At 39.0% G+C, this 22,787-nt stretch overlaps 1 protein-coding gene across 1 annotated transcript; it reads right to left on the bottom strand.

Annotated features, from left to right (window-relative positions):
* Positions 1–5,065: 5,065 nt before the first annotated feature.
* On the bottom strand, positions 5,066–21,861 carry LOC140246095 (uncharacterized). The gene is made up of 10 exons (XM_072325544.1): positions 20,727–21,861; positions 17,330–18,000; positions 13,953–14,099; positions 11,233–11,418; positions 10,550–10,948; positions 9,878–10,039; positions 8,720–8,844; positions 6,697–6,965; positions 6,411–6,489; positions 5,066–5,992 (listed from the first exon to the last, which is right to left on the bottom strand). The coding sequence occupies exons 1-10, from the start codon at positions 21,859–21,861 to the stop codon at positions 5,248–5,250; spliced, it is 3,918 nt and encodes a 1,305-aa protein (XP_072181645.1). The 3' UTR covers positions 5,066–5,247.
* Positions 21,862–22,787: the final 926 nt, after the last annotated feature.

Below are 22,787 nucleotides of genomic sequence, written 5' to 3' on the forward strand. Positions count from 1 at the left end.
CAGAACAGCAAAGTTATATAATATGGTAAAAAAATACGATACTTTTACTGCTTAACAGTGTGTGGATGAAACAATAAGTCACATAGAAATACGCTTTTAAATGTTATCACCTTTTCAACAAACAAAAAGAAATGACATGACGTTAATTTGAATGAACATGTTTGGAATTTGACTGCCCATACGCGAAATTGAATGACTGAAATATCCCTTTCGCCAGTGCTGGCGAATTTGAATGACTGAAGAGCACGTGCCAATTTGAATGCCCGTTTTACGAATTCGAAAGGCACATGTGCAAATCTCATTGATCGGAATGCTAAATTGAACAAACAACTTGCAATTTTCAATGACCGAATGTGCAGTGATGAGGATTTTCGCTAAATTGAATGAACCTTTCATCAAATGGACTGACAAAAGGGCGAAATTGGCCGGTAAAACCTATACTTAAGATAATCCTTTCTTTCGTTCATTCATGCTTTTGCAATTAAAAGTCAGATTGTAGCACTCTTTTTAGCCACGCCGTATTCAAGCAGAAATACTGAGTTGTCTCATATAACCAAACGAATACTGTAACCAATACTTCCTTCACCCGATCACTGTACGAACCTGCCGACCCGTTCGATGCAAGATCTTACACAGATCGAGTCATGTCGAGCTGGTCTAGGAAGTCCAGTAGAAATCGAGTATTGACCGTGTAGCGATCGTGTATTGATTGTGTGTATATCGGGATGTTCGAGTAGAGATCTGTGTGGCTGTCGAGGAGAGATTCTGGAGATGTCGAGAATGGTCGGATGCTGATCGTAAAAGATCGAATAGCGGTCGGGAAGGGATCGTGTTGAAGGACGATCGAGCATTTGGTCGGGATTGCTCTGGCAAAAATAGGTGATCGGGATTGATCTCGCTTGATCGAGTTGATCTGATCGGCAGTGGGAACGGGGTATAAGCGGGGTTCCCACTATCGTACGATCTATTACGAACGCCACGATTGGACATTCGTAACTGATCGTGGAAGTTTCGTTGAGCTCGTCTGAAATTTCATGTTTGGATACGAGGTTATGCGAGTCAATACGTGTTGCTATGCGATATGGTCACGATTGGTCTATAATATTTCAAGCAATACGATCTGTCACGATCTGGTCTCCCGTTCAATTACGATCCGATGGGATTGTCCCGATTGAGTCTATGATAGGTTCCGATCTACCACTATCATTACGATCAGGATCCCCGATTTGGTGCGTGCAACTACGTTCTGATACGTTCAAATACGAGTACCGCGAACCAATGCGGGCTGTCGAGATAAGATACGATATCTTTCACGATCGAGATCAAATTTAAGGTGCGATTGGACCCAAATGGGAATATTAAAGTCCGGCTGAAAATGGATTTCGTGATTGTTTCCTCAACTTCTGCAGTGTGATTAGGCATACCATCCACAACCATTGATAATGGAAAGGGTTGACAGGTTGACAGGGTTGCAGTATTGCGAATGACGATTACACTATCATCAGATAGAACGCATCACCTATAGGCCAACCAAAACCTCATATAGTCCCTCCTCTAATCTAACCCAAAGAAATTAATAGATTATTGAATCAACTTGCTCACCCTCCCCCCAAAAAGAGTACATAAGATCAGATTCCCCAGAAAAAAAGATCAAGATAAATGTTTTCACCTTGTATGATGAAATTGAAGCTAAAAAGGGGGATGGGATCTTTTTGAATGCTAACATACTACGTGTTATAAACGCTCAACGTAAGAAGGTTGGTCGAACTGATAGCATTGCTTGTCTGTTTGATTTCATATTTGCATAGTATGTATTATATGCATCTTTATTTCAGAATTTCGTTATCTCATGGGGTATTGAAAGTTTGGTTGGTTTGGCTTGATTTATTGCTTTATTTAACCTGTTTAACAGTGTTTAACAAAACCAACACACACACACAACAGAAAGGTAAATCCCCTAAAATAGTGCCACTTAAAAAAAAAAATCTTAAGCAAAATTATTTCGCAGGGGTATTGCTACACTTATTGACTAACTTCTGTGTGAAAAATAATGACAGTGATCTTTACAGTCATGCACGAGTGACCTTACACCCACGACAACTGTCACTTTTCAAAAGTCACAAAAGTTACTTTATAGGGTATGTGAAACATTCTGCTTCTGGTGGATGTTTCAGTGGTGTTATTTTATATTTCATTGTTCCACCCCTCCCGTATTCAACCTCGCGGAACACAAAACATATACGATTTTGCGAGTAAAATAAGGGCAAATATGCAACATAAGCAGAAGGAAAGTGAAAAAGTCGATCCCGATCAACACGATTGAGAAGAACGATTGGATAAGATTTGTTGCGTTTTCATACGATCCAAGACAATCTGATGCGATGATCACGATCAAAAATTAATCGTGTTAATCGTGGAAAACTTTTGAACCGTCCAAAAATTTTCTACAATTAACGCGATTGCCACGATTGACCTCAAGATCTGATACAATCTAATACGATTTGATAAGATCACCGCGATTGCTTCACGATTAAGACCACGATTAAAATCGTGGTGCCAATCGTGATAGTGGGAACCCCACTTTAAGCAGTAATTCCGCACCTAATGCCCACACACTTACATAAAGCGGAGTCCCATCCGCAACGGTGTGTGCTACACTCGAGTGCGGCATACAATGTAACTGGATTCTCGGGCCACTTGCTATACGCATCTTTATATACATAATTCTGTAACTTACAACAAAATAGAAGTTATTCTTAGAATTATGCTGATGATGAAAGTACTTATTACCGCTTAAAAAAAATGCACCTGTTAGATAAGGACCAACAAGTTACACATAATATTATACAGTGTATTTATTTTTCAAACTAAAATTGAATAAAGCAAGTGCGAGTTTTTCCTTCTCTAACACACATTGGGAGAGTCAATATATAAAACCATGCACATGACAGTGTGGATTGGTGAGAGATGAGCGAGTTTAACTTTGGAACAGTCTAAAACCCACGAGCGCAGCGAGTGGGTTTTAGACTGTTCCAAAGTTAAACGAGAGCATCCACTTTTCATTGATCCACGAAAATGGGCCTGTGTATCATTTGTGTTATAAAATGGGCCCGTAAATTCATGAAATACAACCATTTCCCCCATCATGCGTCTGGGACACTTACAACATTATACAAGACTTGAGTCATGCGTTCGGATTTTACCGGACGCATGGCTCGGTGTAGATCAGTAAAAATCAATGCATGACAATTGACCAATCAGATTGCAGAGATTTTAAAGCCAATTTCATAACACTTTAGTAATAACTTACTCATAGCATCAGACGATGAATATTCATTTAAGGAAAAGAAGAATCTCGAAAATACCTCGGTTGGTAGTTGATAAAAACTGTGACAGCCCTGAAAATCTTGGTTGTAGCAATGGGTATCTCTTCTAATGCTTTAAAACACAAGCGCACACGCACAAACACACATACACAACTTGAACAAACAATCAAACATACACACAAACACCAACAAAGCAAAGCAAAACGAAACAAAATACTAAAAGCCACCAAACAAACGAACGCATGTCAAGACTAGGACCTATACCCATTACTAGTAACTCTTAGAGATGGTGAATCTCCGTAAAGCACATCCACACACAATACAATTACATTTACTCGAAGTAGTTCCCATCCATTCAAGTCGATGTAACTATGAAACACAGCTATTTTGGTTTTTCATTTTTAAATAAGTAACATTGCTTCTTGCAGCATCTTGAACATTGAGGACTTATATGTATATAGTTGTTTTTTTTTTTAACTCCTACAGACATTACTAGAATGGACTACATGTACTGTGAAGTTAAATTTGCTTGATGCATACGTGTTAAAAGTTGTAACTGTACAGTATGTTTTTGAAAAACGCACTATGCAGAATGTTTTAGAACGATGCAGAAGATATCTTTATATCATATATACCGTGCATATTATTAATTGAATATGAAGACAAGTGAATGTAAGTTAAAGTTGAATATTAATATACATGAAATATGGACTGGCTTTGAGGGGGACACGACATTTATTGCCCGAACTAGAATTGTATTGCCCGAGTCGAAGACGAGGGCAATACAATTCTAGTGAGGGAATCAATGTCTTATCCCCCGCGAGTAGACAGTCCATATTATTATTACTGCCCATTTCAGGAATCTTCGAGCAGTAACTTATATTATTACAATGTAAACTTTCCGATTTACGGTAGCAAAAGCCACTCGGTCCCAGGTCGAACCCTAGACCACTGCGCTCAACTACACCCACATGCTTGCACACAACCCCTATGCACAATTCAGGTACTTGGCGTGCTCACGCAGCGATCGTCCCCCCTTTTCACGTGCTAACGTATGCCCTCTGTCGCGAAACTCAGGTATACCGTGCGAGTAGAACAGCCAGCACACACAGTCAGACACACGCCTATATACGGTGCAGCGATTGTCTTCTAATTTTACGTGTTAACGTATGGGAATTTGCCCTTCATCTCGAAACCTCTCCGCGAGAAACTCTCACAACAGTAAATTTTCCTCACCGGGGACTAAAGTGCCCGGATGCTAGCGGTTTTCGATATATTCTCTCGGTGATTGACCGGAGTGTATACGTGTAAAGTTAATGGCCAAACCCGGAAGAAGGAAAATACCCACTGATATTGCTCGCTGGAAACTGGTGGTCTGCCGACCAATCAAAATAACAACTACAATTGCCCGGCAAAACTACCTTACATGGGTAATAATTTGTTTTGTTGCAGCGCGGCTGCTATTGTATTTACAATTGCCATGACTATAGTATTACTACTACTTCTACTGTCATTATTATCATTACTACTGTAATTGTATTAAAGGTACCACTACATGCAGCACCATTTGACCGTGTGTGGATGAGCAAGAACACCTGCAGATGACATTATGGAGGTATTGTACTTTGTCATTATTTCATATTTTTGTTGCAGTTTTCAAGGGTGCTGTCTGCTATTAATGTGCTTATATACAAGTTTTAACACTAAAAATAAATTTACCTTTGAATCGTTACCTACGGAGTAAAACTTTAAAATTATGAACGAAGAACTGACTGTTAGTTGGTCGTAGAGAGAGTGTCCTCTCCTCAGTTCACGGGGATGTGAAACTGGTCGAGAGCGAGTAGAATCAGAATGCCTTTATTTTGTACTCTTAATGTGTAAACTGTCATTGAATTTGTACTCTATGCATTTAAGACTCTAGCTAGAGAGCTCCAAAATTACTCTCTTCACAATCCATTTCAGAGAAATTCTGCTGAGCATCACTGGGGTGACAACTGTCACCATTGATACCAGTACCAAACACATGAGTGGCCCCATAAGATTTACTCTTCGAGATAACCACTGTAGAAGCTGAATCGGATGATAGCTCCATATTCATCATTCGACTGTTTCTATTCTTTGACGTCAAGTCGTAGAATCCTTTCACCCTACCAAACTTTTGATACCACTTGACTGTCTTTCCCTCAGGAGATGTTTCAAAGTCAACATGAGAGTCGGCCAAGGGGTGAGACTGGGAGCGAGATCGCGACTGACTTTCTACCGTGGAAGCTGTGCTGGTTGAATCCTTTGGAGGTGGTAGGCAGCAGCAGAGTGCCTTACGCCACTTGGCGCGGACAGCTGGTCTCCTCAAGCAGTAGAAGAGAAATATGAAGACGCCCTGGAGGGAGTTAAAGATGATGAAGATAACCTGAAAAGCCACGGTTGCTGCCGGAATGGATGTGAGGAATCCAAAGATCCAAGTCGTTCCCATGACGATGATAAAACCCACGGCATGCTGCACACGCTGTAGGTTCTCCTTGTATTTGGGTTTGGTAATCCGCTTGCCATCCACTCGCTGCGAGAGGCGCCGCATCACCATCGTGAATACGATAGTATCGTATATGATGATGGTTGCTATGGGAACCAGAACACCGCCCACAAGTGGCCATTTGTTTAGAAAGCCACACCTGTTGAGAGAAAACGGAAATTGATATCACAAGCTGGCAACTGAGATGTGCAGTAGGATATTTCGTTGTGCATTGTCTGTGAGTGATAACGACACTCAAATAATTTGCAGTAAAACTGCGTTATGCGCGTATTGAAACGTGATAAATCATAAAACTATGTCGTCTCACGAATTTGGATTAATCAAGTCGTGAAAGAGCATATTCTTTGGGGAAACCGTGTTTTAAAGTCTCATAATGATAGATAGAGAAAATACATTCCTTACGATATCCTGATATCCACATTTGTTTTGCGTAAAATCTACTTCGGTTCCCATGAATAGTAGGGTATCACATTCACATATGATGAGATGAGTGCGATGTACTAGCTGTTAAACAGCAAATGAGTTTTACTGCTTATAAATGTATAATGTGCACTCACTGTTGGGTGTCCACATCGTAGCTCATGTATTCGGTCCTTGCTACTCCCGCGGCTATTCCTACTATCAAGGCAGGGGTCCCTGTGTGTAGATCAAACATTGATATAGGCCTAAATACGTTACTGTTAATTAACCTACTCTTCCTATTAAGAGGGTTATGTTTGTCAAATGTTACGTTATCAAAGGAAGGCGAGTTTGACAAATTGAATTTGACAATCAAGATCTGCAGCGATAAAAATGGTTGAAGTATAATGATTACTGCATAATGAATCTTGTCATATTGCTCACCAATGGCAAATATTGCTGCTTTTAGCATGAAATGTTCCAGTCCCATCTGAACAAACACTTTGATGACCATGAGGTAGATGTTAAGACTCTCTACGGCCATCCAGCACAGCGCCATCAAGAGGGAGAAATGAAGCAGTCCTACAATGACGCCACATATCACCATGGAAACTCTATTGACGGAGAGCAGTATGATGAAGACAGTGTAGAGACACAGCAGGGAAGCACACAAAGACATCAGGATTTTATTAGGCCGCAATTTCCGTAGACTTCTGTAAAGGGGAAAATGTAAAGAAAAACATGACTCACATATTTTTAATCATATCAATAACATATACATGTAAGAATGACTCATGTTTTATCTTTTCTTCGTCGATACGTGAGTCGTGTTAAACAGTTTCAAGGTAACCGGGAACGAAAGAGAGGGTGGCCGAATTTGGACAGGGTTGGATATTGTCAAAGAGGAATTGCTGAGAGTGAAACAACAAGATGGCGACGGATAAGACAGTTGGAATAATTGACGGGAGAGAAGGAAGTGGAAGGCGAGGAATGAGAAGAGGGAGAAAATGAAGAAGTGACTCAATAACGTGTCATTTGAAATGAATATAACAATGACAGAAGATATTAGACAGATTTGTTTAATGTCATGTAAAGCTCTTTTGTGTAATCAAAAGTCTCCTATAAAATCCGTCTGGCATCGAAGTCCATGAACATGGAGAAGTTAGTGTTCAATATCACGTTCAGCCGTTCAAACAAACCGTCCATGCTGTCTCCACCATAAATCGTTGAAATAATTATACTTTATAAACTTAGAAGAATGATTTCGTCAAATAAACGTTGCATTCCGGGTAGCTGTTTACAGTCGCTCATTCATAAATACCTACAATAAGTACATCAAAGTAAACATTTGACGGATCGGTTTTAAAATACCGATTTTACCATCACATAAAATGCAATTTACTTTACTACAGTATTAGTGATAACTTTGAGGACTCTAGCGAGGTGAAATAAAAGTCTCCAATGACGAGTTCTATGAATATATCACTGGTCCAGAATACACGCAATGCTTGATTTCAGGGAACAATGTATGGTATACTCAGTAAGGGGAAAGTGACAGAGTATCAGCGAACAATGTGCGGCATCAGTGGACAGTGAGATGGTATATCATTTCATTTCATTTCATTTCATTTATTTCCACAGGGTAGATAAAAAGACATACACACATTACGTGAGCGCAACTTACATCATGCAAGATGCAATGCAATAAATGTATAACACGTGGAGGAATCAACAACAGTGGACAATGACATGCTTTATAGTGGACAGTGACATGGTATGTGGACTGTGTGTGGTATGAATGAGCAGTGTGGTATCAGTGGGCAGTGAGATGGTATATCAGTGGACATTGTGTGGTATGAATGAACACTGTGGGGTATCAGTGGACAGTGAGATGTTACAAGTGGAGAACGGTACGTGTGATATCAGTGGACAGTAACATGGAATCAGTGGACAGTTTGTGGTATGACTGAACAGTGTGGGGTTATCAGTGGACAATGACATGGCATATCAGTGGACAGTGTGTGGCTTCAGTTGAAAATGACTTGGTATCAGTTGATAGTCACATGGTACCGGTAGATAATGACATGGTATCAACGGAAAGTGACATGGCGACAACCTTGACATGTTTGTGTTAAACTGAGTGTGTTGCTCCACCAGTTTGGGTTTCCCTAAACTAACAGAGAATACTTTTTTTTTTTTTTTTTTTTTTTTTTTTTAACCGCTCTTCGACTTTGGTCCTTTGCGCACATTCGAGAGACCTTTGCTCGCCTAAAAGAAGCTAATACGCATACATGTATAACTGGGTAATATTATGTATGCAATCAATATCAGGAAGTCAAAAAAATTCGGTTTCGACAGTATACTCTCCAAGAGTGTGATATATTCGTTTTCTTTCGAATGGACAAACCGATGGAAAAATTTTGAGAGGAATCAATCATATTTTATTGAGAACGGATGGCAAACGCACCTTGTGGTGAGGAACGTTGCCAGGGTAACGATGAGACAGACAATAGACAGACAACATCCAACATAACTCATGACCTCCAACACGAAATCTTGATAGCTGGTCAAGCTAGATCCTCCGTGGATGTCCTGCGGCAGAAAGAATAACATTTCGTGATATCATCGGAGAACAATTTCACTAAAGGGAGACATCTTTGCAAAACGAAAGTGTAATAGCCTTTACAAAGTAGAACAGATATAAACCATGTCATCTTAAATAAACGTGTAATTTATAGTTATCTTCACCGTAAACCACATATGTTGCCTCAGGCCATAATTCATCCTATTTAACCTTTAGTAAGAGCCACATAGTGAACAAGGGACGAATACTTTGTGATAACATTAGCATACTTTATCTAAAACTTGTTTGTACGTAAAGTTTAGTTTCATGTTAGCCATGCGTAGAGACGATTAAGCCTCATAAAATGTCCACGGCTTATCATGCCGCCTGATTTACAACAGACAAAGACGAAGCACTTCAAATTCATGATATATGGCTTATTAAACTGATAGCGTGATGCAGAAGACACTTTGCCCTGGGCGTAGTTTGCAATCATAGATTATTACAGCCACACAACGCAGTGGGTAAAACATGACGTCATATTAAGGGCACCACTGAACTGAATCCGGAAGTGTACACAATAATTTATGACTGAACTTTGAACCTTAAACATGAATATGGAGTCTAAGGAATTCAGAATCACTTTATGACATATCTTAACGAGTTTGTTACGAGATGGGATGTAATGTTCAACATGGCATTTAGACTACACTGAGTATAGAATAACCTGAAGTGATGTGGTCTGTGATAATCAATAGGCTCCCTTTCCGTAATGTCATAAAAAGCCTTCAGTCATTGCACGGACAGAAGCCATCATACGGAGATGGGCTCTTCTCGACATAATGCACATGCTTTTGATTTGAGTCTTCTGTTTCATGAATATGAAATGAACACATAAGCAGTGAGTTTATTACCAGGAGCAATACAGCGAGACGGTTGTTAGTCGCAAATTAAAAGTTAACTGCGTACAGCTACTTCTACGAACTTGTGATCTGCCCTCAAAAGCAAAGCGCAAAGATCTTAGATTTGTACAAAAATGATAGTTTTATTGTTTCATGTTACCATGAGGATGGCGAAGTTAGTGAGGTGATTGCAATGACACACGAGCTCGTCAACGTCGTCTGACTCGACCAGGCAGCATCCTTCTTGTGTCCAGTTCCCTCGGCCATCGTCGGCCTCGAAGTCCCAGGAGACGCATAAAGGATTTGTGACGTTCGTGACATTCTGCATTTAACATTAGCACACGAACACGTAGGCGATTACAACAAAACCTACGTGATCATTATGGTGATGGCGGTTGGCTTTCTGGGCTATGAGAAATGTATTCTTACCACGATCAGCAAACATCATAGTTATTGTCCTTCATTTAAAAAAAAATAGATACACAATACGTGTAACGCTCTCATACAACTCTAGACAAAAAAGTGATGGAACATGACAATACCTGAATGTATCCTTTCCCATTGGTACAGATTATCACAGAAATCTTATTTAGTTGGTCTACACTATAGCCGCTATGCACACTCCATTCCTTAGGGAGAGTTGAGGTATTGTGGATTAGGCTCTGGACTTATAAAACGGCGATATCTCTCCCTTATTTGGGCACGATGCTCCCACGAATCCCTTGATGTAGAGTGAGAACCACTTAAGGATGTGGTAATGAAAGGGCCCTCTGAGGTTTTTCAGAAAGCTATTGGAATTCACGAAGGACGGCTAGAATGGAAATAAGCTTACCTCTCCGTCTGAGTTGACCAGGGGTAAAAATGTCCCCTCCACGGGATCCGAGAGATTCGCTATAGGTGCTCCATTGACAGTGGCCGAAATGATTCGCGTGTTTGGATTCCGCATGAAGTCGGGATTGTTATCATTGTACTCAAAATACCAAGAGGACAGGAACATTGATGTCGTGCGGTATACCACAAATGACACCCTGGTAATATTGCCATCGATCCTGTTACCAAGTGACGATGGAAGGGTTAAACGCGCTTGGTTTGTTGCCTCACTCATTGTCAGATTTTCTTCATTTGCAGGAATCACCACTATCTCATCCGGCTTCAGGGGTCCATCCGGATCATTAGTGGCATAGAGGAATGTAAGACCGGCGTCTAACTCGCCTGGTGAATACTCTGTAACCTAAGGAGGAGTAAATGGGGTATGGGAGAATGATGTAGAAGCGGCAGTCTGGGGAAGAAACAATCCCCAAGGAAGTATTGAAGTTATGTGACATCGTTTAGCCCTTAGACTAATCTACGGTAAACTTTAAGATTATTGTTACTTGTAGCCTGGTTAATCGCGGGTAGGTTAACCTAACCTTGCGTCAAACTAACAAATGGGATGGATATAGTTTTGACGAATAAAATTGTTACGGTTGAGTGACCAGAATCAAAGCAAAGTTGAATGATTAAGCAGTGGCTTACCTGCACTCCAACGTTTTCCTGTACGTCTTTGTAGGTGCCATTTGTAGCGGATACATTGACAAACATCAGCTGGCTTTCGAGGGCCTGCACCGCCCTATTGGTAGCCCCGTCTTCGGCAGCTGCTTGTAGCTCTTCCTCGTTCACTGCCATCAGGTTGCTAACAGTCTCAACCACAGCCGTAGTCACCTGTGTCAAGGAGACATCGAGGAAACATCGAGGGTATCAAATCTGCTTGGATATAAGTCTGTATGATATATAACAATCAGAAACTTTGCAACTGACATGACTGATTGGCAAATTGCCCCACATCGACGTAAATAAGCACTGATTTGATCAGTATTTTAGTAGTAGCCATGAAAACAATCATGGGCGTACCTCGAGTATGTACGCCCATGATTTTTTTTTTTTTTTTTTTTTAATCATGGCTACTACTAAAACAGTGACCAATTCAGTGCTTATTTACGTCGATGTACTAGGGCAATTTGTCAATCAGTTGCAATGAAAACATCTCGAATTTCATGAATTTGAATAATCAGAAACTTGCTTGAATATAGTGTATATGACGTTTTTACGAGGTGGATCTGAGAGCCTCAGCCGCAGCTTGATAGTTTCCATTACTTTTCAATTTCAATTTTTTTTTTCAGTTTCATTTTCGTATTTCTCGATGAAGAATACATGATATAACAAAATATGATAATACAGAATGTCCAGCTTGGATACATACATAAAGAAATAGGAATACAAACATAATACATAGCGGTCGATGCGTCATTTTCAATCAAAGTAAAGGATGCAAAGAGAAATACGATGACACCTACTAAAAAGCAAAGCTTGTTGAGTGTAGGTCCCAATAAAAGCCTAGTGTGGGGTACAGGATGAGGAGCACGGGAAAAATTAAAGACCAAAAGTAAGGATAAACAAAAGAGAATGACTATTAATATTCGGGGGTACAGAAGATTCTTCTCACATATATATTATATGTATGTGTGTGATAAAATGAGAACAAGTAACCACATGCTGCACACTATAGCAGTTGCTCTAATAGCAACTTTGACATGGGAGTGATGTTGTGAATACGACATAATGTTAGGGTTTAAACATTCCAGCTTCCGTAGACACGGGGAAAGATTCGAAAAATGGAAAACATGAACAATTGAAATTCCTATATGTGATATCACATATTGGAATTGCAATTCCTATATGTGATATACGTGATGATGAACAATTGCAATTCCTATAAGCATGTGATATACTCGTGATGACTTCAAAGAATCAAAAGAACATTGATTATAATGGTTGGATTTCTGGCAAAATAATGACAGTCGATGTCCGTAATATGAATAATTTTGCAATATTTATATCTCCATCCAACAAGGATAAGTTACACAGAAACGGGTTACATTCTCCCATGTTGCAAACCTAAACCATTTTCTTTTTTTAAAGCTAACAGGTTACAGAAAAAAGAAATGCTCTCATTTTGTAAGGTGCATAGTGACTTAAAACACACACACTAGGACACTCGCGAGCCCAAATAAACGTTGTGTGACACAAGAATTTTTTTTGGTGTGTTTTGTTTTGTTTCTCTGTTATCACTTGTATTGTTTTGCAAATGCCGAATAAATAATAATAATAATAATAATAATAATAATAATAATAATAATAATAATACCCTCTGCATGCATAAAATATATTGTAATGTAAATGACCTAGAGATTGTAATCCTGCTGTGATACTTTGCTTGCTTTTGTAAGTAAGCAACAAGAAAAGAAAGGACCAGATACAAAGAAACAAACTGTTGAAGCGTCCAAGATCGCAGGTGAAACTGTTCTCGGAATTAAAAAAAAAACCAGTAATCCAGATGCAGTAAAATAATGTTATATTCAATTTTGCTCAGTTCCATGTAATCATCACCTTTCATGAAATCTGTTTTTTTTTTTTTGGTATCATTTTGAATTCCATACGGTGAGTATTGCAAGGAGGAAATGAAATAAGGATTAATGAGATAAATGGATGATCCATATTACACTTTAACCGTCCCGCTGTTCAATTGCAAAATATGAAGCAATAAAACATCAGTGATTGCCATCGACATATTTCACCGTTTGACAAGATAATTGGTCTCAACATTAATTAACAGAACCTAGTATGTGTCGCTGATTAAATCTCTCGGCGCAATGGATGACAGTGAGTCTAATATCACGCTTCATGTTCCGCTTTCGTCCGGTTTCTCAACTAATATTTGGCTCCCAGGCCGAGTAAAGAGCTCGAGGTGATTTTTTCAAGGTAGTTCCTAGGGAGCAATGATAATGACATCGTGTATAGGAGATTGCTTTTGAGAGACTGGTGGGACAGGGGGAGAGAAACTGTTTCTTTTCTGACTCTATCTGATTCACATCATACTTCCACTAAAATCCACTCAAAGCTGCTAGTAATGAGTCTACGTATGAATATGATTCAATCTGCATCATGATAAGGAAACAAAAGCGTTAATGTGAGTTTTATCTTGTGTCAATATGGCAACGGCGTTCTGCAGAGATCAAGTTGCATTAGTTTGTTCCCGGCTACCATTAAAGCATCCGCATTACACAACCGATTTGGGTGAAAATAACAAGAAAATGCATGAAATGATTTTCTTATCTTATTCTTATTTTTACTCCTTCATCCACTTAATCTTCTCCAGGTTGTCTGTGTCGCTATGCGACATGATAATCTCCTCTCACCTGTGGTTCAGATGAATTAAGAGCTGTAATATTCTCCAGAATCTCAGCTGTAGTGTCCACGCCGTCAGCCGTCATATCCTGGGAATCCTCCGTGAGTTCAGCCAACTCCTCCGCCACCTCCTCAACATTGTCCTCCGTAATCGGCTCCTGGCGAAACGTGACGAGGAAATTATACGGAAGGGAAAGTAGTTAAACGGATGTAACAGAACGAACTCTCTGGTGTCATCATGATCAAACATAAGGACAATGCAGGCATAATATAAAAACGATACAATTTTACTGTACTTAAAATTTTCATCCTGCTGATATCAAAGTGACAGATCGAGAAAATGAGAAGATCATAATTCATGACTGCCTTTGGAAATATAAGTAAGGCCTACAGTGATTCAACCTAAATCACTGCTGGTCTTTTTCTCCAAATATATCGCTAAAAGAATTTTGTGTTAATTCACAAAAGCACGTTTAAATTCATGTTTATATACAATCGTCATAGTACATACATACATGTATTCATATTTTGGCTTAATAAAAACATATCCTCTAGTGATTGATTGAAAGAGCTTTATGTGACTATTTTGTATTTTTACTATGTCAAGTTGGCCAGTTAAACACTCCATGATATGCTTTTTGAAAAATGGCGTCACTTTTTACGACATTTTCCAAATAGTACACTATTTGTGCAATGACGTCACAAAGCAATTGTGATATCACAGATCAATTCTGACATATCGCGTGCTGCAGTTTCCTATAATCCCATCACATTCCCACAAGACTTCAGGCCTCATTTTCTTTAGAACACGTCCAAAATTAAATTCCGATCCAGCGTATCTGTGCGAATCCCTACGAATAGCTAATGAATACAAAGAACGTCAAACATGTACTACTCTATTCTATTCTATCTACGATTCTAGTATTAGCAACAGATGCGAAAAAACCCCACACGTATCTTCAAATTTTCGAATTCGTTTGGCATTCGTTGTCTCGATACACTCTAATGTGACGCGGCCTTAACCAACTGAGAAAAAAAAAGGGTCATTATTTTACCAACGTGCAGATGAGTTAATTGCAAACTGGCTTTATTGCACGCCATCCCCACGCTGCCAGGTCTTTAATATCAAGTGTCATGTGATGAATAGTCCACCAATCGGGTAGCATCAATCTTTATACATGTTATAAGCGTTGTATACATACATGTAAGTCCCTTCCACACGTGACGCACTGAAAATTTTTAACCAAAAATGTTCCTCCGTAGTCTTGCCAAGAGCGCACTTTTAGACAAATGAATAATTAACTTGGCTGCGAAGACAATGATAAAAATCCGCACTGACTATCTCACGAAAGTTGCAGAGCGACCTACCCTATCAGTGCTTTCGAAATGTTTTTTTTTTTTCCAAGAGTTTTTTTTTTCGTTTGCTGAAGAATATCGCATAGCGAACGTAGAAGAGACACTATATACTCGTCAAAAAGTAATTAGGCTTCTCCACTTGCTTTTATATATCAAACTCTCGAGAAAGTTTAATAATTTACATTGTGTTTAATAACTGTATTGCATTCTGGCGGCATTACGTATTTGCATTTCTCCTCTATGTCACCAATAAGCCAGTTCGGAGTTCCACTCTGCGCATGAGCAGAAAAAAGGTCATTCGGACCAACAGGCACGTTGGTTTTTAAAGTCACTGGGATAAGCGTCTGTGATGTATTATTATGTATAATAATCATTCATGTAAACCTTATAAATGCTGCTTGCCAGCACATCCACCTGACAGCAAAAGTGGTATTTGGCAATATCGATAGAAAGAGGTTGTTCTTACATTCAGTGTAAGACAATGAAATGGATGCTTTCCCAAGTGTTAATTGACGGATCATTCTGGCCATCTGGTCTATGCGAGTTCATTCTTTGTTTAAGCAGGATTGATGAATACAATAAATCGTTGCGTAAAGCTTATGCATTACGTCGCTCTGAAAACGAGTGAAGAGCCCCTTAACCGACTGAGAAAATAGAAAGGTCATTCGGACCAATGTGCCCATGAGCTAACTCCGAACTGGCTTATTGCACGCTGCGTTGAATACAGCCGAGCCTTATCAACACTATCTTATGGAAAACGTGATTCAAGTCTCATCAAAATATAAATAAGTTTTGCATTATTTTACAGTTAACACGGACCCGACATGAAATTCAAATTGGGTGAGGGCATGGTGGCATGGAAGTAAACAGTGATAAGTACTCAGTGATCAAGATATTATACGGGCAGTTGACAAAGATGTTTCAATTCAAAAGGAAGTGACGTCATGGTGTTTTCTTCTTACAGCAGGTCCCTTCCCCCTTCAAAAATATATAGAATAGCATAAGGGTAAAGGTCTCCAATATCACTTGTTACGAAACATCACAATTATAATCAAACATAACTTCCTTTGTTCAGTGATGAGAATTGCTGTTTGTTAAAAATAATTAAAATTACCAAAAATCGTAGGATACGACTTTACAGTCACACGACTAGGATATGTATCTCGAAATGAACAATTTATTGCATGATGCTATAGTAAATTACAAATAATTAGGCAAACATAATTTTCTTTCTTTTTCTTATTAAATGATAAGCATGATAAGATGGGTGTGTCTCACGGTAATCTCTTTTCTTCCCGTATCAATTTCTTCTGTTTTTACACCTGGTATATCCACTGACAATAATGTTGTTTTTCGGTTATTTCTATACAACGAAATAGTTGACCACATCCTAAGATGTGGACATGGCGGTTGAACATTTTTATTGCGTGTGCTTGCGAGAGTTTGGAAAGTTGTCATGCTGATATTAATCTTATGATAGCTGACGTCTTCGAACGATCCTGTGATGTTTGGAAGACTTCTGAGAGAGGACACACACACACACACACACACTGCACATTCAAATACTTCTCGGCGAATCGAACCAGTTAAGAGTATTCCTGATGTGTACCAAAGTAATGAAATGAACAAGACTGAGTCAGGTTGAGACAAAAATAATACAAACAGTCATCTTTATCATTACCATCACCATGATCACTAGTATCATTCTCATTACCATCATCGCAGTCATTTTATCATCACTACTCTCATAATCATTCAGCAATCGACTCATATACATGTATCATCATTTATCAGCTGGGTTAAAGCACGAGAGAGAAGGTTGTCTATTGAGATGATCCTTGTAAAAAAAAAAAAAAGTAAATCAATCCTCGCTTTGCTGAAGACATTCTAGTGTTTCTCTACTGGCTTGGCTGGCCCAATCTACAGACCAGGCCGTCATTCGGGTACACTGCAAAAAACGGCAAATTCGACAATTTTTTTTTTTTTAACCAGATATTACGGTACTCAGCCTTGAATAAGTTGCCATACGTACTTCTAAGAGGTCCTTCAACTCGTCATCCACCGGCCGCTCAGTCGCTGGCATCGTAGTTATCCAAGACTCTGTAGCAAGTTTTGATGTTGCCAATGTTGTTGTTCGAAAAAGTGTTGTTGGTTCAAGAGTTGAAGGAATGTTGGTCGTGACTCTGTCGGTTTGTGGGATGGTGGGTGTTGTCTCTGTTGTGCGAAGAGTTGTTATAGATGGATCAACTTCAGTTGTTCTATGTGAAGTGGTAGGAAGAGTACTAGATTGTGTTTGCGATGTTGGTACAGCAGTTGTAGCTGAGGCTGTTGTCGATAGATTAGTAGAAGGTCTCTGGGTTTGTTCTGTTGTCAGAGAGGTCGATGAGTTTGTTGAGTTAGTCGTCGCAACAATGTCTGTCGTTGGAGAGGTTGAAGCAACAAATGTAGTAAGGTTGCTGGTTTGAGTTGTGGACAGTATGGTTGATCTGGGGATCCAAGTGTGTGTGGACGTAACATTGCTCGATGTTGGTGTGTTGGTATCAAACTTCACTTCTGTTGTCGACAGGAGTGGCGTAGTTTGGTTGGTTTGGTTTTGGGTTGAGGATTCCCTTGTCTGAAAAGAGTCCGTTGTTGCATTGGTTGACCAAGAGGAGGTGGGTATTGCAGTTGATGTAAGTTCATCTGAGGTGACAGCTACCGGCGTCGAAGGCGTGTCTGTGTTTGGGTGTAGGGTAGGTAGGTAGGTATTTATTTCCGTTAAGAACATATACAAAAAATATATACAGTTTAAAACGGCTGGAATGCCCATATTCAGCGGTGCCGCCATGGCACCACTGGTCTTCCATGGGGTCCAGCTACATAATAATTCAACAAGCCTTTACAATATGCAAAGAGGCAGAATGACACATAGAGATAAAATTGGAAAGAGATTGAGAAAAAAAAATACAGGGCTTGAGGTTACAACATACATGACATTACATAATCAAACATTACATAACAGAACAGAACAAACTAAACCCGGCTATCCTGTCACAGCAAACTACATTGCAACTGGGATTCATAAATTTGTATATATCCTTAGAAAAACATTTAAATTTAAAGTTGATCGAGCAGCCGGTGGTAGGTTATTATACATAAATGCCGCTCGATATGTAAATGATCTTTTGAGAAATTCAATATAGGGTTTGGGTAAACTAAGTTTGTTTCCGAAACACAAAGAATAAGGGTGAGAAAGATAATCAAAAGATTCAGACAGGTATTCTGGGGTCATACCATGGAGTGTTGTAAACAAACATGTCATCAGGTATTTTTTTCTTCTTTCTACTTAAGTGTCCCATTTCATAGCATTGTGAATCTCCAGGTTCGAAACATGAGATTCCCGTTTTATCTGAAGTATTAACCGGCCAGCCCTATTTTGTAATATCTGTATCAATATGCAGTTTACAAGCAGAGCCATAGACAACATCGCCATAATCAAAACGCGGTAAAATAACAGCATTATAAATTAACTTTAATATAGATTCATTTAGGACACCTCTCAATCTACCCAAGTAGCTTATCATTTTCCCAATTGTTTTCACCATATTGTCAATATGAATGTCCCATTTTATCTGTTCATCACAAATAACACCCAGATATTTAACATAATCAACTTGCTGAATCCTATTATTAAATAAAGTAACATTCAATTCACTTACTTTAGACAGCATATATCGACTTCCTATTAACATGCAAACAGTTTTATCACAATTTACACTGAGTTTGTTTGTATTCATCCAGTGAGATAGATGCAGTAAATCATTATTCAAAACATTTTCAATATTATGTATAAATGAATCAGAAAAATAAAGAACAGTATCATCTGCATATAAATTCAAATTACATAATTCAGTATTATTTTTCAGGTCATTTATATATATAATACATAAAAGTGGTCCTAACAGTGAACCTTGCGGTACACCACAGCTTACTACTGCCTCATTTGACAACACTGAATTTACAAAGGTTTTGCATTTTCTGCCAGTAAGGAAACTTCGAAACCAGTCATTTGAAGAGTTTTTTTATACCGACACTTCGAAGTTTTTTCAAAAGAATCAAAATAATGGTTCACAGTATCAAAGGCCTTCTTAAGGTCGACAAACACCGCACCAGTGTACTGGTAATTATCCATGGCCTCTAACCAGTCGTCTGTGACTTTAATGAGGGTAGAAGTTGTTGAGTGCTTCGGCCGAAAGCCAGATTGTTCTCGACATAAGATGTTACGCTCACGTAGATAGCCGAGCAATTGTTTTTGAACAACTCGTTCTAAAATCTTCGATACGCGAGACAATATTGAGATTGGTCTAAAATTTCCTGGAGAAGATTTATCACCACTTTTATGGACAGGAACAATTTTGGCTAATTTCCACTGATTTGGAAATTTTCCATCATTCAATGATTTGTTATCAGATATGTAAAAGAAGGGGCAATTTCAATATCACTTGATTTTAAAACAGAGGTTGAAATGTCATCCAGACCAGTTGATTTGGTATTTTTCAAATTTCTGATTAATTTAATTGTTTTTTCTATAGATATTATACTGATGAGAAGTTAAACTTGCTATTGAGAGATGTTTCTCCATCCATGCCATCGGAAGGATGGTTGACATGTGGAATTTGATCAGCCAAAACTGTTCCCACATTTGCATAAAATGAATTAAATTTCGTATTTCAAAAGTGACCTTATTACGGAGCTTTCTATACTGTGACATAAGTTCATTATCCTTTTTCATATAAGCTTTACGCTTCAATCTATCCCTTTCTTTCATTAGTGCATAATTATATATCTGAATTCAACCATGGTTTATGCCGGGATTTTACTCTTTTTGTTTTAACGGGCATATGTTTATTAATAATTGCCATATAAAGATTATGCCATTTTTCCACTGCATCATCAATATTTTCATAATCTCTTATTTTTCCCATGGTTAATTGATTTAAAAGATCATCTTTAAATTGATTAATGTCAAAGTCATGATATTTCCTAAACTTAATCACACATGGAGGAGCAATTAGTTTGGATCGTAAAACTACATAAGTAATCGAATGATCACTGAGTCCAATGTGGATAACTCCATGTAAAATGACCCGGTGTTTACAGTTGCTCAGCATATGGTCGACAAGAGTAGCAGATTGACTAGTAATTCTCGTTGGCTCATTTGTGTTCATCTGTTCAAATGCATAAATATTATTTATTTCAGCATATGCTTTAGTTTGGGAAGAAGGTACCTCAGTTAATATGTCACAGTTAATGTCACCCATCAATATTACATCCATCTTCAAACCATCAAAATATTGTAAACATTTATCATACATCTTCAATACATCCATTACAGCATTTGGGGGTCTATACCATGTCCAAAATAGAATCGGATTACAATTTTTTAAGTAGGTGTAGTGACTGCGTAGAAGGAACACTACCGTTAGTATGGATTTCAGCTGAGTTATACTCACTTGTAGTCGCCAGTGTAGGGGTGGAATTTGTTGCTAATTCGGTTATATTTTCTGTCTCCATATCAGTAACATATGTGACATATTCGGTTATATTTTCTGTGACGAATGTGGTGACATTTTCGGTGAAAAATCCGGTAATATTCTCTGTGACATATTCGGTGACATTCAATGTCATGAATTCTGTGGTGCTCTCAGTTATATTGTCTGTGATGATTTCAGTAAATTCTGTGACGAATTTGGTAACATTTTCTGTAATAATTTTAGTCACATTTTCTGTGATAACTTCGCTGACATTCTGCGTAACAACTTCAGTGTTTGAATCAGTGAAGAAGTCAGTACTGACGCCCGTAATCAACTCCGTAGCGTTGATTGTTGTGTCCCAATTTTCAGTGGTGGCATTTACAATTTCGGTAAATATTCTTTCTGTCAGATCTTTTGATACCATGACCGGTGATGTGCTTGCTCCAAAGGTTGTGGGATCTAAAGATGACGTCTTTAAGGAAGTTTTGGACGTATTTGACGAATCAGTAGTGACAGTAGGAGTGCTATTTGTTGGTGTCGATGCGTTAGTGGGGTCGTGCGTCTCAGCAGGTAAAGTTTTAAGTGACACTGCATCACTCACTGGCAACGTTATTTCAGAAACAGGTGACACCGTTTCCGTTAAAGGTGATATTCTACCAGTTGCAGGTGGGGTACCGCTAGTGGTTGAATCATTTGAAGTGGTTGAATCATTCGAAGTGCTCCCATCTGTAACAGTTGTAACATCCACTGTCGAGCAGTCAGAGCATGGAGAAACTAACGTTGTCAGCTCATCACTTTTGGCAATAAGGGTGAAAGTGGTTTCATCTGTACTGTCATAAACAGGACTAGAAGTTTCATCCAGTATAAAGGCTACTGCTCTGGGCTCTCTCCGTGAAATCTCTCCTGAGAGAACATCAGGCACGTCTTCTGCGACGGCTTCATGCAAATTATCCACCGTGTTTTCCACTGATGATGTGAGTAAGAACTGATGATGAAGCACTACTGCAAGAGTCACGATATACCACAAGTAACAACTTTTGCGGAGAGACATTTTCTTTGATTGAAGGTCGCCGCTTATGATCAAAATGAAAAAATCTTCTTGTACATGCAGTTGCCAATATGGTTGCCCCGTTTACTGTTTATGCGAAAAATAGCGCCTGGCATTATCGACAGCACAGTCATGAGCGAGATATGAACGCCACAAATTTCCGCCTGTAAACGCAAAATGGGCAATGTACGCCTTTGGGTTTCTAGAGTCTGTGAACCAGTATTTACGAGGGATCGATGAGTGAAGTGTTTGGCGGTAAATTCGGTGCAAACATCAAAGGTTGAAGTTATTGAAAGCGGTGAGTAAATAACAATCTGAAACCAAAGGAGATAAGCGGACATACACGTTTACGTGATTCTCAGAAGAATGAAAAGTAGGCGAGTCAGAAGCATGCAGACAAAACGCAGGGGCCGGGGAGTCGGGAGGGGAATAGGGGGATAAAGAAAATGTTTACAAAAAAAGAATATGTAAACATCACGAGGAAACCTAAGACCTTATGCAGGTTACGCCTCGAGATTCTTCCCGTCGAAGGGGGGGGGGGGGGGGGGGGTAACCATTGAACCTTGACCCAACGACAAGCGTTATCCTTGACACCCCGGTCCACAGCTGCAGCCCCCAGATTTCAGATACAAGGTGTTGACTAGAATACAACATGAACGCCGTATTTCTTATCAAAGGGATTACATGTCTTGAAATGAATTAATATCTACGCACGTAAACCACACACAAATTCTCATCAAATACTCAGTAAGCGCCGAGAGCCGAATTTCTGTCAGTGTGACTAATATTTCATTCTGACGTGTTGGACTGTCGAATCACTATAATCTTGTTCAACAAAGATACTTTGTACAGATGGAAATGTTACATGTCATGTGACAGATTTAAGCAGTTTCAGGATTTTTCACTAATTGCACATACGAACACTGATA

This window comes from Diadema setosum, chromosome 2, assembly GCF_964275005.1.
Source record: "Diadema setosum chromosome 2, eeDiaSeto1, whole genome shotgun sequence".
NCBI classification, from domain to species: domain Eukaryota; kingdom Metazoa; phylum Echinodermata; class Echinoidea; order Diadematoida; family Diadematidae; genus Diadema; species Diadema setosum.

Bases quoted from the DNA above. Each gene is read 5' to 3' on its own strand.
- LOC140246095 (XM_072325544.1), bottom strand. From the start codon at position 21,861: ATGTCTCTCCGCAAAAGTTGTTACTTGTGGTATATCGTGACTCTTGCA. The intron at 11,419-13,952 runs GTGAGAGGAGAT...TCCTTGACACAG, and splicing joins TTAATTCATCTGAACCACAG to GTGACTACGGCTGTGGTTGA. The intron at 5,993-6,410 runs GTGAGTGCACAT...TTCTCTCAACAG, and splicing joins TACGATGTGGACACCCAACA to GTGTGGCTTTCTAAACAAAT.